We start from the raw sequence: 14,327 nt of genomic DNA on the forward strand, positions 1-14,327 counted from the left end.
TCTTCATTCCTATCATTTGATCACTGAGCATCCCGTGGTTAGTGGAGTGTGGGCTGAAGCTGTGAAGTGGGGTAGATGGTTGGGGGCTGGAAAATGAAAAGCACAGCTCTCACAGCCCTCTTGGGCAGGGGCTGCAGATGAGGACCAAGCTGCAGGAACAAAGGGAAGTGTGCCTGGCCAGGGCAGTGCTGTAGGTTTAGGTGGAGGTGGGGACTCATGATAGGATCAGCAAACTCCCAAATTTCCACCCCAACTCAAGCGCTGCATCAGGCATTGCAGTATGACCCTCGTTCATTTGCTGTTCACTATCTTTCCATGTCCCCCAGACACCCTTCTGGTCACCAATGTGGCCGGCTTTTCCCTTCAGTTGCTGCTACAGGTTGCCAACAACAAAAACCTTTCTTGAAGATCTGAAAGGATTCATTGCATCTTTTAAAGTGTGTCTGAGGTTTTATAGAAAGGCTTTGGAAACTTTTTATTGTGTAACTGTTTACACAGTTACACATCTATCATTTAAAGACTTGCAGAGAAACAAAAGATGTATTGTGTCTTAAGTTTCTCTCGGTAATATCTATTGTAAAGTTGAAACTGCAGGTCTCCCTTTCTCTCCACCTCTAATTAAGCTTGCTATTCCTTATGTGCCAGCACTGGAGAAAATAAAATTTATTGTTCTGTGTTGAAAAAAAAAAAAAAGAAAGGAAAAAGAAATAGGGGATTTTTAGGGAGCCCAGCCCTCCAGGTGTGGGGTCACTAGCAGTTCCAGACCTGTCCTGAGGACCTCTCTGTGCAAGGCAGAGAGATGCTTCTGTTTGATGCTTAACACTCACAAGAATATTTCATTAAAATTTGCCCAGATTTTAGGCACACTGTAGTAACTGGCCCAGAACAACCAGACAGTGACAATCAACACTGTGCCATGTCTTTCTTCTTTCGCATTCCAAAATATACATTTAGATTTATAGAATGAGTCATATGCTCACAAACAGCTCTTGCTCCCTGGGTGAGCACCTGCTGTATGCCGGGCCCTTTACATGGGTATATTCAGATGAACTGGGCCCATTCTCCTGTGCAAGGCAGATAGGAACTGCATCTATTTGATGCTTAACATCTACAGGACCATTTGATTAAAAAATTCAGCCAGGCAGAGCATCCACACAGTGACCTCTTCAAGGACTGAGAAACAGAGGCCCCTGGAGGGTGAGAGACAAGTTTCAAAGTCAGCTGGGAGGAAGCAGAAGAGGCTGAGCATCTGTTTGCCCATAACGTGAGCAGGTTCTGCCAGATCCCTGAAGCCACTCCCATAGCTGGCTCAGTGGCCTCCAGCAAGGTGATGTCACTTTCCATGTGTGGGCTTTCTAGTTCATTTGAAAACAAATTTATTGACACATAGTATTGCCATGGACAAGGAGTTGTGACTTTCAGGAAGAGGGGACGGACATGTGACCTCAGCACCCAGAACAGAACCAAATGTGAAACTCTTTCTCCCTGTTACTGCCTCTTCTGGGGCCTCAGCACACTTAGCAAAGACCACTGTCACACAAGCAAAAGCAGTACAGGCCTGGGTTACCAGGAACAGAGGGCTCCTTGGGCCCAGAACCCCCGAGGGGCCCCAGCCATGTGAAGTGCTCTTTGAACCCTGAAAGAGATGCAAAGTCTTATTTTCTTGTTGCCACAATGTGCCATAATAACAGGAAGTCATGTAACATTGGTGACAGCTGCTTCCAGGGCCAGGAGTATGAGTCATCAGAGGCATTCTTTGCTAGAGGAGCTGAAGAAGGAACATATTTATAATGTGAACAATAAAGGATTAGGGTTCATGTTTTTAAAAGGATGGCAATAAATCATTGAAGAAAAGTCAAATAACACGCTTAAGAAAACGGACAAGCAAACAGATAATTCACTGCTCAAATAAAGCGCTACGCATGCAAAAAGGCAGTCAACTCAATAGAGATTTGGGAAATGTGAATTAAAATGAAATTTTTGTCTTTGTTCATCAATTTTGCAGAAAGTAAAACGTTCTGTAGTATCCACGGTGGGTGACATCTAAGGGAAAGGCATTGTGGGCGGTGAATGGTGGGAAGGTGTTGCGGAGGAGGCAGTTGGGTGGTTCTACTTAAACTTAATGTATGTTTATCCTCTGGCCCAGAAGCCCCTTTGTACAAAACTCTCCTAATGGACTACTTTGCTCCTGAGAACTCATGTACTCATTATAAATTGAGTTATAAAATCGCCCAATCAGAAATGAGCTAGCAATTGTCAGTGAGTATATAGACTTTGTTGCATTTATGCTGTGAATATCAAGCAGCCACTGTATGGGAGGAAGCTGGATGGTGCTGACATGGCCGGGTTTGAAGACAGAAGGTTGAACCAAGAGCGCAGACCTCACAACTGCCCCTAGGCAGCATTTAGTCAATCCTTGGATGCAAACCACAGGAGGAAACGCAGAATTCCTTGAACTGGCAATGCTTTTGCTTCTTTGCAGAGCACAAAGTGCACTTGACAACTGTAATCCTGGGTTTGTTGATACACCAGGACTTTGAGTGTCTTGTTCTTACAAGCATAGAACAGAAACAAACTGCATGTGTCTTAGTAAACACACAAGTGTAAATCTGCAGGGAGTCCTGTGTTTGGAGATGTGCGCCAAAGTTACCAATGGACTGAGGGGGGAGGAGTTGGGCACAGGACCAAGCTCATATACGGTGTATACTATGTATATTTCTGGTTGGCTTGGACTTATAAAACAAACATGTCTCCTAGATTGTTGGTGTTGCCCATCCTTTGAGGGCAGGCACGGCTGGTTCTGTTGGAACCTGGGCTGAGAGGCAACAAGCTGGTGGACCGTGGATGTAGAGGTGGCAGGTGAGCCACTGGTTCCCTCTAGGGCTGGGGCATACTGTCCAGAGCCCTGAAGCTGCTCCCGCCCCCCCCCCCATTCCAGCAGATAGCCTGAGGACACCTTGGGGCCCATGTTACTCCCCAGTGACACAGCTGCATGCCCAGTGTGAAAGCAGAGGCCAAGCTTGGGAGCCTGGCGACTGCAGCGCTCCCACATCCCTGGGTCCTCCTCAGGTTTCAGCAGCCCTAGGCCCAGAAGCAAGCCCAGAACACATAGGGCTGGCAATCCCTGGAGACAATACAGCAATATAGGGAGACTTGGACTGGGGGACGGGATGCTCAGCCCAGGGGACGGGTTGGGACAGGAGCTGTTTATGTCAGAGCTCCAGCATCCTGTGCTTCATGCAGATGGTTTGGGGGACCCTTGGGTGTCTCTGCAGGGTCACCCCAGCAGTAGTCTCAATCACACCCCTCTGAGTAGCCCCTTGTCATTTCACTCCTGCCTCCTGGGATCTGCTCTCAGTTAAACTACTCTCACCCACATCCTTATTCCAGGCTGTCCTTTTGAATAAACTCAAACTAAGACTGGGAACTTAGGCAGTGGGGGTCACAGCAGGCAGTGAGGGTCTCATTGTCAGGGCTGACGTAACAAAGTGGCACAGGCTGGGTAGCTTAAATCTTATTCTTTTACAGTTCTGGAGGCCAGAAGTTCAAAATCAAGGTGTAGGCAGAGCTGTTCTCTGAAGGGCTATGAAGGGGAATCTGTTCTGTGCCTGGGCTCTGGCTCCTGGCAGCCTCGGCGTTCCTTGGTTTGTGGAGCACCACCCCACCTTCTGCCTTCATCTGCACAGAGACTTTCTCTTGGTGCATCTCTGTGTTCAATTTCCCTCTCCTCTGGTCATCTGGGATTAGGACCCACTTTCCTCCAGCATGACCTCATCGTACGTCAACATCGATAGCTCATTATCTCCAAATATAGTCACAATCTGAGGTTCTAGGGTTAGGACTTCACACAAATTTAAGGGGGACACAATTTACCCTATAACAGAACATTCTGACTGGTGGTTCCGGGTACTCATTCGGCTTCCAGGCTTGTCTCAACTATGGGGCTTGGGCCCCATAGAAGGAAGACCTTGCTTTCTTCCCCAGGAGTCTTCCAGTGGCTGGAGATGCACCCCCCAGCCTTCTGTAGAGCAGTCATGTCATCCCTCTCTTGCCTGTTTATCCTGAGACCCTCAGTCCACCGCCTCCCATCTGTGTGAGTCCAACAGATGGGGCTGACCCAGTGATTCACAGGTGCTCAGAGCCTTCCAAGGCGGTGGCTTGACAACACTGTTTGGGCCAACCTCCCTTAATGGATGACCAGTCAGTGTCCAGTTCTACTTACCCCAGAGGAAAAGCCTCAACCACATCAGGGCAGAATGAGGTGCAGCTCATCTGGGAAGGGACATTGGGACCCAAGACCCATGAAGAGAAGCAGTAACCAAGTAGCCCACAACAGCAAGTGTCATTCCATAGAAATGTGTTTTTTTTTTTTTTTGAGAGGCAAGTAAAAGGTTTTCAAACATCCATTAAACAAATATACCATGGACCATTTAGTTTATTAAATAAACACAACAAATAATAAAACTCTATTTAAATTCTATGTTGGACTGGGAGGAAAGGCAGAAGGGAGGCGGGTGAAGAGATCTGGGGATCACCAGAGTCATAAAGATGTGCACAGGAGGAAGTCTGGCAAGGGAGGCCTGATAGGGCTTTGGATTTGGGGAGAAAAGCATTGTTGGATGGACCTTCTGATTCTACCTGGCTGTGGACATCAAAGTATATGGGCCATCTTCCTCCTGGGCCACCATTGCCCAAACTCAGAGTGCCACTTGGGCTCCAGAGGAACATGGGTTCCCTCAAGGACGAGTCATCACTCCAAAGCAGAGTCTGTCTGACATCTGCCTTCTCCAGACTGGCTGAAAGCTGGGTGGGCCCATGGCCCACTCACCCTTAGGGACTGTTTCTGTGCCAGGTGGGAGCTAAATTTTGAAAATCCATGACTAAGTTACCTGCATAAAGCAGTTCTCACCTCCTAATGCATGTCTTTGGTGCTGGGCTTCCAATCCAGGAGCCTCATGTACACTAAGCAAGTGTTCTTCCACTGAGCTGCACCCCCAGTCCACTAATGCATGTCTTATCTAAAAGGTCTTAAGGCAGAGGATTGCAATTGTGAAATGTGAAGAAAGAGACTCAGGCTGGTAGTCAAAGTGAAGGTTTACTCTTGCATCAGAATGTTTTAGATCCTGCAATTTGCATATACGAAGAATTCAGCAACATTCACTGGCATTATACTCAGAGCAAGATCAAATTATAATAAAAGGAATAAAGGAAAATAGGAAGTTGGAACCATAATACATACATGTATTATAAAGACTGCACATAAATTAAACACAGCTTAGTTAAACAAACGAAAATACCTCAGTAAACAAAGATTTAAAAAAAAGATGGGCATGTCTCCAAATGCTGAAACACAGGTGTCAGGCTCATTTTAAAAAGTGTTTAAAAACACATAAAAATACCTTTGAAAACACAGTGTGCATTCTTCATTTGTCTAGCACATGGAGAGAAAGTAAAGTCAAGTCACACAGTGACCAAGGGAGGCGTCGATCAGAGTGGTCTGCTTCTGATCGCTATTTGGCGTTGAAATGCAACAGCATGCAAAACAGACGGTGAGAGGAGACGGGGTGCGGCGCAGGGTTGCTTAGTTACATACACTGGACTTTCTTTGACCGAGGTTAGAAGAGACGAACGAACGTGCCAAGGTCCCCAGTTATTATTCCCTCTGCAGGCACCTGCTCTGAGGCCCAAGAGGACTGTTTGAACTTGACCTTGGCAGAGGCCATGAGGTGGGAGGGAGGGACCTCTCCCCTGAAGGAGAGGTGCTGCCTCAACTTGGGAGGGGCCCCATGTCCACAGAAGGGTGACTTCTGTTTGTCTCTGGAATGGGATGAGTTTAGTTTAGGCACAGGCAGAACCCCTGCTGTGGGTACCTGGGACTGCCCCGAGGGCAGGAAAATCATACAAATGGAGCACTTTCCTGAGAACACCCTGAAAAGTTCTACCCTAAAGGCACTTCTTGATACAAGAGATGCCAGGCATACCCTTAAGGGCTTCAAGGATTCTGACTACCAGCTCTGAAACTGGGACCAAAATCCATGCCCTGACTTTGACTTGAATTCTAAACAAATTACCAGCCTAAGGTCACCTTCATCCCAATGGACTTCAAGTGCTGAATGGAAGCTTAACTTCTCTTCTGCTTCAGTCAAAGAAAGGTTTTAGGTTTGGGATTTTAACATGGAAACAAATGGGATCAAAAGGCAAGTTGCCAGAAGCTCCTTTCATTTTCATCTTCTACCTAAATGCTCACTTGCTGTACAGAGAAGGGAGAGACACATTCAGAAGCAGGAGGTCCAGGGTGTAGCTGGTGGTGATGGTGGCACCTGCCAAGTGTGTTTCCATCCTTCCAGCTGGGTGCCAGCTCCTGCTGCTGGATGGGACTCCGCAGTGGGGTGGGAGAGAAGCTTGATGACCTTGTGTGCCTGGTGAGGGTGGTACTTGACCCTGGGGTCACACCTGCACACACTACAAATGAATGGGGATGAATAGTGCAATAGGTGGGTGAGGTCAGTTCCCAGCGAAAATGGTAAGTAAGGCCTTTATATTTTTCTATTTCTTTTAAAAAGAAGAGAAGTACCAAAATCGCACATGTTCAAAGTCTTTTGGAAGTTAGATCAGTCTTCTTTTTTGTATTGTGCTCATCTGCTAGGCACCTAACAGCCGTAGAAAGATAACTGTTATTGAATTAAACATTCCTGCATTCATCCTCCCACCATTTTTTTTTTTTTTGCCCCTAAGCCATCCTATCTGGCAGTGGGATCATTATCATTAACCAGCGTCTCAGCAATATCTCCATCCAAAAATAAGTTAGACTTTCGTGATTTCTTTTTCTTTTCTTTTTATTAAACATTGAGGAGTGGGGCATTTAAAAATTGTACAAATCTAGAATTTAAGATTTCTTTTCTTACAATCTTAGCTTTTTACGAGAAAATTTTAAATACCAAAATTCATCTCAGAAAATTTACAACTTGATTGTATTGTTTCTACCCAAATATGTGCTCCTGGACTCTGTGTGCGGAAGACACTTCACTTAAAGGTTTGGACGGAAGATGGTTTTGCACTGAGCCTGCAGGCCTAGCTCAAGGCCAGTACTGGCAGCTGGGGCCCCATGGGAGGAGTACTAAGAAATGCATTTGGCTAGGTTCTGAGTCTGACAGACAGATGGACAGCAAGTGACACTGCAGGAGCACAGTCCTATAGCTGGCTTTTCTGTGCCTGAGGCCTGGGTGAGTGGGACGACCTGGTATCTAGACATCTCTCTTCTCATCCAGACCTGGAATCAGGTTGAAAAGTCTTCTTTGATCTTTAAAACTTGAGGCACAAGGACTTTACAAAAGTCCTTGCTTACAATGCTTCCTCACACCCCCGCCCCGCAAAAAAAAAAAAACCAAAGAAAACAAAAAGGTGCTTTTCAGGGTTATAAAAATTAATGATTGGAAAGCAAATTTTGAGCTGATTTCTGGGTCCTCAACTGTTTTCTTAACAAGGGACTTTGTTTAGTGTCTTGCATAAGCACACCTGGCATATTAAGAATTATGATATGTATAGATGTGCAACGTGTGACATTACACGACATGAATCTAATGAAGAATTACTTACTGATATTAGCAGAAATATAGATCTTGTGGGGCCTTAATACATTACTCCAATTTAAAAGGGGTATTTAAGGTTTAATGACTCTAGAGCAGATGGCCTTTAAAACATAACAAAATATATACAAAGAAATTAGGAAGAATATTAATGTTCACTATGAAATAAATTAACACGATTTTTACAAAATATACTGACCATTAAATTAAAAAATATTTTAAGGCAGGAGTCTTCATTTGAAATTAGCATAGTCAGAAAATATATCAATAAAATCTTGTACCACTTTGTAGCAGAATTCATACTGTTCCTGAAAAGAAAAATAAGAATGCATTAAAATGGTGCTTCAAAAAATGTGATTAACTTAATCAGAAGAAATATTAAAATCTGAAATATCAACAAGTCTACCAGTTCGTGTACCGTTTGTCCTCATGCACGCAAGCTTCTGTTACACAGCTTAGTTTTAAGGCCAGTGAAAATTTCCTATATAGGAAAAATGTTAGTGTATTTTAGAACAGCCTGAGTAAAATGTCTGGTTTTCATGCTGAAATTGGAAAAGCTGAAAAAAAATCAGAGTACCAGCACTGTCAGATAAAGTCCATAGTTAACAAGAATAACTTATAAATGGTAAAAACTTATAAATGGTAAAAAATAAAAATCTAAATTATTTTTAAGCCTAAAAATACTGTAGCACAGGGACATGATTTTATAAGTTTTGCCAACATCCAAAAGAATAAGTGCCTTTCTGTTACTGTAACACTTCTGCACATTCTTTGACTCTCTTCCTGGCAGCTTGAGGAGAGTGGTTGGTGAATGGGGGTCCAACAGGTGTGGCTGGAGCCGCCCCTCAACACTCAGCACGCAGCAGGGAGAAAGGTGGAGGTGGAGGTGGAGAAAATGTTCATTGTCCAGTTTTTCCTGGGAGCCTACGGTAGTCTTTGCACCACCATGTGGGCATAGCAGTCAAGGAGAAGGGGAGGGGACCCCAAAGGTTCCAGTAACCACAGATGGCAGCTCAAATGCCTGTCACGATAAAGGGTCTGGCTGCTTGCAGCATGGAGTGGGACAAGTGACCTTAGACTGGCCGAGAAGAGCTCAGGAAGTTTTGGAGGACAGGAGCCATTTTCAGACCACTCCCCTTTTCTTTCTCCATTCCCTGGATTCAGCCTCTTCAAACAAATGTCAAAAGGCTTTGGGTGGAACAGTCGCCAGCTCAGCCCTTCCTCAAGTCTCAGTCTCAAGATGGGGTGGCCCTCCATGTTCCAGAAAGAAAAGCTGGACCATCAGTTTTGGGCCTGACATTGCAGGAAGTTATTGAGAGAGCCGAGAACCGATCATAGAGGTCCTCATGTCTGGTTACTAAGATTCCCACCTGCTCCCTAGCCCTTGAAAGGAAAAGGAAAGTGAATTTTCAAAAGCAAGGCTCAATGAATGGACAGGCTCTTTATAAAGAGGCAAGCGTTTTCACAACACTCCAAGCGTTGCAGGTGGCTTTTGACCTGACTTTTGCCACTTTTTTCTACATCAGTGAAATATGAAAGCTGCTTCGGTCTGGGAGGGAAATGGAGACAGCCACTAGTCACCGTTTTCACAGCAAACATGCTGACTGCTGACCATCCACATTGTGTCTTGAGTTCATGTCACTGGTGGCCAGTGATCAGTGAGGTGTTGGGATGATACTGGCTACATCACAGGTCACAGGAGAACAAACGCCCTTATATATAGCCTGGGCCACAGCCACTAATGGCTGTCGAGGGTGTTGGAACCATGTCTTTTGTGAGTGATCATAGTTAGCAACTGGCTTGTGAGCAACCATACCTATCCACAGAGCTAAGTCAGCACAGCAAGGATCTCTTCCGTGTTCTTTGCCAAATCTTAGGTCTGCAGGGCAGAGCGGTAGTTACACCCTTCACCTCCAGAGACAGACAGATTGCACTTGAATCTTTTTGTGACAAAACCTTAAGAACTTGGACGATCTGCTCAGCCACCTTGAATGGTGGCAGCACCATAACACTCTGGGAGCCGAAGAGGTCAAGGAGATGGTGCGGACGTGATAAGAAAGGTGACCATCCAGCAACTGGCAGTCATTACTTGAGTACTCATTTGTCCCTCATTTTTTGACTAATTCACCACTTACTATGTCCTGGGAGTGGGGCTAGAGGCTAAGTTGAAAAGTAAGGTGATAAAATGCTGTCAACCTGTCACTTGGCAAGAGCGTGCAGACGAGAGCCAGGAGATATCCAGGGGCAGCTGCCCAGTGAGGCAGTAGAGCTGGACAGAAGGGCACCTGGACACTGGTGCTCTTACAAACAGAATCCACTGACTAGGCCAGGCAAATCAACGAGAGCTGTCAGTCCCCAAATCCAGGACAGTGTTGCTGCTGCTTCTTTGCTGGGCACCTCCCTTGGGCCAGGCTCTTGTAGGATGAAAGCAAACCTGGCACCATGACTTGAAGACAGTGCCATCTGCCCCATGCTCCACTTTCTGTGGCACTGAAGCCCTGGAGGGCACAAGGAACATGTGCAAGATCACAGAGCCATGAAAGTGCAACTGGAAGCCAAGGGTAAAGGGACCTCACTGCTGGCTTGTCTTTCTTTTGTATTTAACTGCTGCTCAGGCAGGACTAAGGGATGCCCAGAAAAGAACTAAAAACAGAAAACAAACGGAGAAGAATCTGGCTCATAATTAAAAACTGGATTTTGGCCAGGTGTAGTGGCTCACATGGATAATACCAAGTCTGGGCAAAAAGTGAGTGAGACCTCACCTCAGTCAACAAACTGGACATGGGGTACACGCCTGACGTCCTAGCTATTTGAGAGGCTGTAGGTAGGAGAACCACTGTCTGAAGCTAGCCCCAAGTAAAAGGTTGAGACCCTGCCTAAAAATTAACAAGCAAAAAAGGATGGGGGTATGGCTCAAGTGGTAGAGAACCTGCCTAGCAAGCACATGTGTAAATCCTGAGTTCAAGCCCCAGTGTCACAGAATAAACAAACAAGCACTGCCCCCCGCTCCAAAAACCCCCGGATTTCTTTCTGAGTGGGTTCCTGTTAAGCTTTGTCATAATCATTACTATTATTTTAACTAACACATTAGTTGTACATAGGATGGAGTTCAGTGTGATATTTCAACACTATTATTATGTTAACCTAGAAGCTGTGGAGTGTGCTGTTTTCTCCATGCCCGGTGTCCCTCAGTTTGTGATGCCCAGAGGAACTTAGGTAGTGAGTGAGTTGCCTGCTGCTATCAGGAGACCATGCAAACCTCAAGGAGGCCTGACTGGCCCTTGCCAGCACCTTCCCAGGGCCCAGCAGGGGCTGTCAAGTGCTAGGTCCAATCTCCAAAGCCAGCCCCTTCCCACTGCTGTCAGCTTTCCAGGTTCTATCACTGTGACAGCCAGTAGGACAGACTTACAAGGTGGAAGGAGTCAAAAGGCACCGCATTTCTTTCTAGTCCAGTGACTCTCAAACCTGTATTCACTGTGGGACCACCTGGGGGGCTTTGAATATACTGATAACTGGGACTCACCCCAGAGATTAGCTTCCACTTAATTGGTGTGGGGGACACTTGGGCAGCAGGAGACAGGTGAACACTCCCCAGGTGACTGTAGTGTGTAGCCAGGGCAGAGCCCGATGCCAGCCTGTCCAGTCGGGAAGGCGGATCCATCCTGGGCTTGGCAGTCCTCTGGCTGAGGTGCTCCCTGGTAAAGGTCGTGGGAGAGCCCTCTCCCACCTTTCCATACATGTGGAACAGGCTGCCTGCACCAGGACTGGGTCAGTGTGGAGAAGGAGCAGGCCAGGAGGGTATGTCCTAAACAGGAACCTTGGGGGAAACTGATGGCTGTAACAGTCTCTGAAATTGCACTGCTGGCTTACCAGGAGCCATTACCAAACTGAGTGAGGAGGAATCTCTCCCCAAAGCCAGGAAAGAGAATGTGCAGAGCGGATGCAGGTTAGGTGGGTTCCTTATGCCCCCAGGGCAGGGTCTTGTCATTGAGCAAGACCTCCCCCACCCCAGGAAAACAGACCAAATGCAATAGTGTAAAGGTGAAAACAACAAGCACCAGGATCTTAAACTTCAGGATTGCTCTGGAACCTAAGAACAGTGCTTTTAAATGAAATTAAAGTCTAGGCATGAGCCTTTCCTCTTGAGTTCTGCCCAGAGGACAGACCCATGTCAGCCACTGAGGAGGAAGGGGCTCTATAAAGCTTTTCTGTGAAAAGTGGCAGCTGGCTCTGCCCTGGGAATCAAGCCCTCTCACCCTCTCCTTACACTGGAGTTCCTTTCATGGAACAGACATCAAACACATGAAACAATCCTCAGCCTCTGGAACATCCTTATCACTCAGATTCTTACCAGGGTTTGCACCATGTGTGGCCTCTGAAGTCGTAAGCTCTTCACAGCTTGAAACACGTCTAAAAGCCCCTCAGCTTTTACTCGTTCCAAAATGTTGCTCAGGGCTATGAACGTGCCGGTTCGCCCAGCTCCAGCACTGCAGAGAGAAAGTGCCTAGTGAGTAGGCCAGCGGGAACGTGGGGAGAGAGGAGCTACGGACCTCAAGACCCACCCTGGGGCCCCGAGTGCCACTGGATGGTGAATGTTTACTTACATGAGGCAAGATCCAGCCAACATAAAATCCCTAAACATTCCCCTAATTACAGCAGCCAGATATTTCCTGAAAAGACTCAGGACTAGTTACAGGCTTTTCAGCACTTCCTCTTCTTCCTTGAGTGGTTCCCAAAGTAGGGTCATTAGAAATGCAAGCTGTCCTGGCACAAACTCAGCTTTCTGTGCCAGGGGCCTGTCTTGTGGAACCGGGGCACCCACGGCCAGGAATGGTCCACTGGACTTCCAGCAACGCCAGGACATCCACTCCTCTCAAGACAATCCTTGGCTTGATAATGTCACCTCACAAGAGCAGAACGAGGCGCACAGGTGAGAGGCTAAAAGAGGTAGGTTGGGTGCCTCTTGCAACCATGCTCCCAGAGGGGTGCCCTCCTCTGGGCCCAGAATCTCAAGCAAGTGTGGGCGTGTTTTGGAGCTCCTGGCGTGCTGCCCTGATGCATCTCCATGGCTGCTTTCTCTCGGGTGGAATCCCTGCGTCCTACATGTGCCCAGCTCACAGCCTTCATTTGCAGAGGCCCAGCAAGAAGGGACTCATTTCTAGTTCATTCTAAATGACCTCAGGGAAGGCTTCTGGGGCTGAAGACCGAGTTGGGAGAGCCACCTACTGGCCAGGTTGGAGTGCACCCAGGTGCTTTCCAGACAAGAGTTCCAAGGCCTCTTGGTTAACAGGGGCTCTCTAGGCCACAAGGGGTGGTGACAAAAGGCAGTCACAAAAAGGGGGAGCCTTAGGTATGAAAACGAAACAAAATTATAGCTTTAGCAGCAAATTAGCGCCACCCCAAAACAAAAGCACCCCAAACTACTGCTTGGAGAACTTCACAAGGATGGCCAAAGTCCCACAATAAGGTGCTCAGGGCAGGGCCAGGCGGCAGCGGGGGAGGGAGGCTGGAGGATTTTCAGATCTGACAGATTCACCCAGATCCCCTCCTGATATTACTCATCATGATCCTCACTGGGTGCTCGCTGTTTCTAGGGGTGCCCCAGGAGTGTCCCTCTGCTCTCGGGCCTGGCTTTTGGGGGGAGGGGGGTGAGTGTGGCTACAGGCCTCCTTTAGACATCCTAGCCTGAACCTCTTTAGGAGGCCCTGAAAAACCACCTGTGCTGTGGTTCAGCCACACTGAATGTCTCCCAAGCCCAGGAGACAGGACAGGAAGTGTGGGGGCAGCAGCCAGAACCGTCTTTCAGGAGGAAGACAAGTAACTTACTTGACCTACAGAAAGGCACTGGTCCTCAGCGTGCATAAGGGAAGGCAACACACACAGTCCAGGGAAATGCACTGCTGGGAGCATCCAGGCTCTCCCACCATAGCTGTATGGTCTGCAATGCCTCACCAGGAGCTGGCACCCTGGCCCAGTGGGGTCGCTTACCTGCAGTGCACAGTGATGGGGTGATTGCCTGTCTGCTGCTGCTGTTTCTGTACAGCCGCAATGAGATCGATCATGCCTTTGCCCTCAGCCGGAATCCCAATCTCCGGCCAGCCGTGGAAGTGGAACTGGCGCACCATGCGGACCTGCTCTTCCTGGCGGGCCAAGGGCTGCGGTGGGAGAAGGGGCTCAGTGCTGCCTGGTCCCAGACCCCTCCTACAAATCACACAGGAGCTTGGAGCCCTCCCTGGGCCTTTGTGGCCACCAATGACCCCAGCTAGATGGTCTGAGGGACCTGGCCAGCAGTTGGCTATTCTTCCTTCTGCCCAGGGAGCAAGACGTACAGAGGACATGCCCTGGAGTCCCCCAAGCAGGCTCCATCCAGCCCTCTACAGGAATCCTGGCACTTTTGCTCCAGAGGAGGATGCATCTTTCCTAAGAAGCCAGGGTCCCAGTTTCCCATCAGAGACTGCAGACAAGTCTGGCAGCAAGTCTGGCATCTTGGTAGTTCTGTCTGTAATTGGCATGAAGGAGACAAGGCTTTCTGCATGTGTGATTTTCCTGGACTGACCGTTAGAGCTGAGAACCAAGTTCCACTAGTGAGTCATCCTTCCCTCACTGGTCCAGAGATCGTTCTCTGCAGCACGATCAGAGCCCAGGACATAGTGAGGATGGTGATGGTTGGGGGTCTGAGGAATCTCTGGAAGAGGCCTCAGGAGGCCTCTGCAGTCTTATTCATTCATTTCCTTGTTACCC

General features: G+C 47.7%; 1 protein-coding gene across 5 annotated transcripts in view; it reads right to left on the minus strand.

The window, feature by feature from the left end:
• Positions 1 to 5,079: 5,079 nt before the first annotated feature.
• Positions 5,080 to 14,327, minus strand: part of Ptpre (protein tyrosine phosphatase receptor type E) — a 153,286-nt gene continuing 144,038 nt past the window's right edge. For 4 of the 5 annotated variants that reach the window (XM_074078051.1, XM_074078053.1, XM_020167337.2 and 1 more), the window contains 3 exons: positions 13,575 to 13,741; positions 11,938 to 12,073; positions 5,080 to 7,894 (listed from right to left, as the gene is read on the minus strand). In XM_074078051.1, the coding sequence (XP_073934152.1) occupies positions 7,820 to 7,894; positions 11,938 to 12,073; positions 13,575 to 13,741 (378 nt within the window). In that variant the 3' untranslated portion in view covers positions 5,080 to 7,819. The remainder of the gene's footprint in view (positions 7,895 to 11,937; positions 12,074 to 13,574; positions 13,742 to 14,327) is intronic. The other variant, XM_074078052.1, reaches the window with a different exon arrangement.

The sequence above is a fragment of the Castor canadensis genome, chromosome 7, assembly GCF_047511655.1.
Source record: "Castor canadensis chromosome 7, mCasCan1.hap1v2, whole genome shotgun sequence".
NCBI lineage: Eukaryota > Metazoa > Chordata > Mammalia > Rodentia > Castoridae > Castor > Castor canadensis.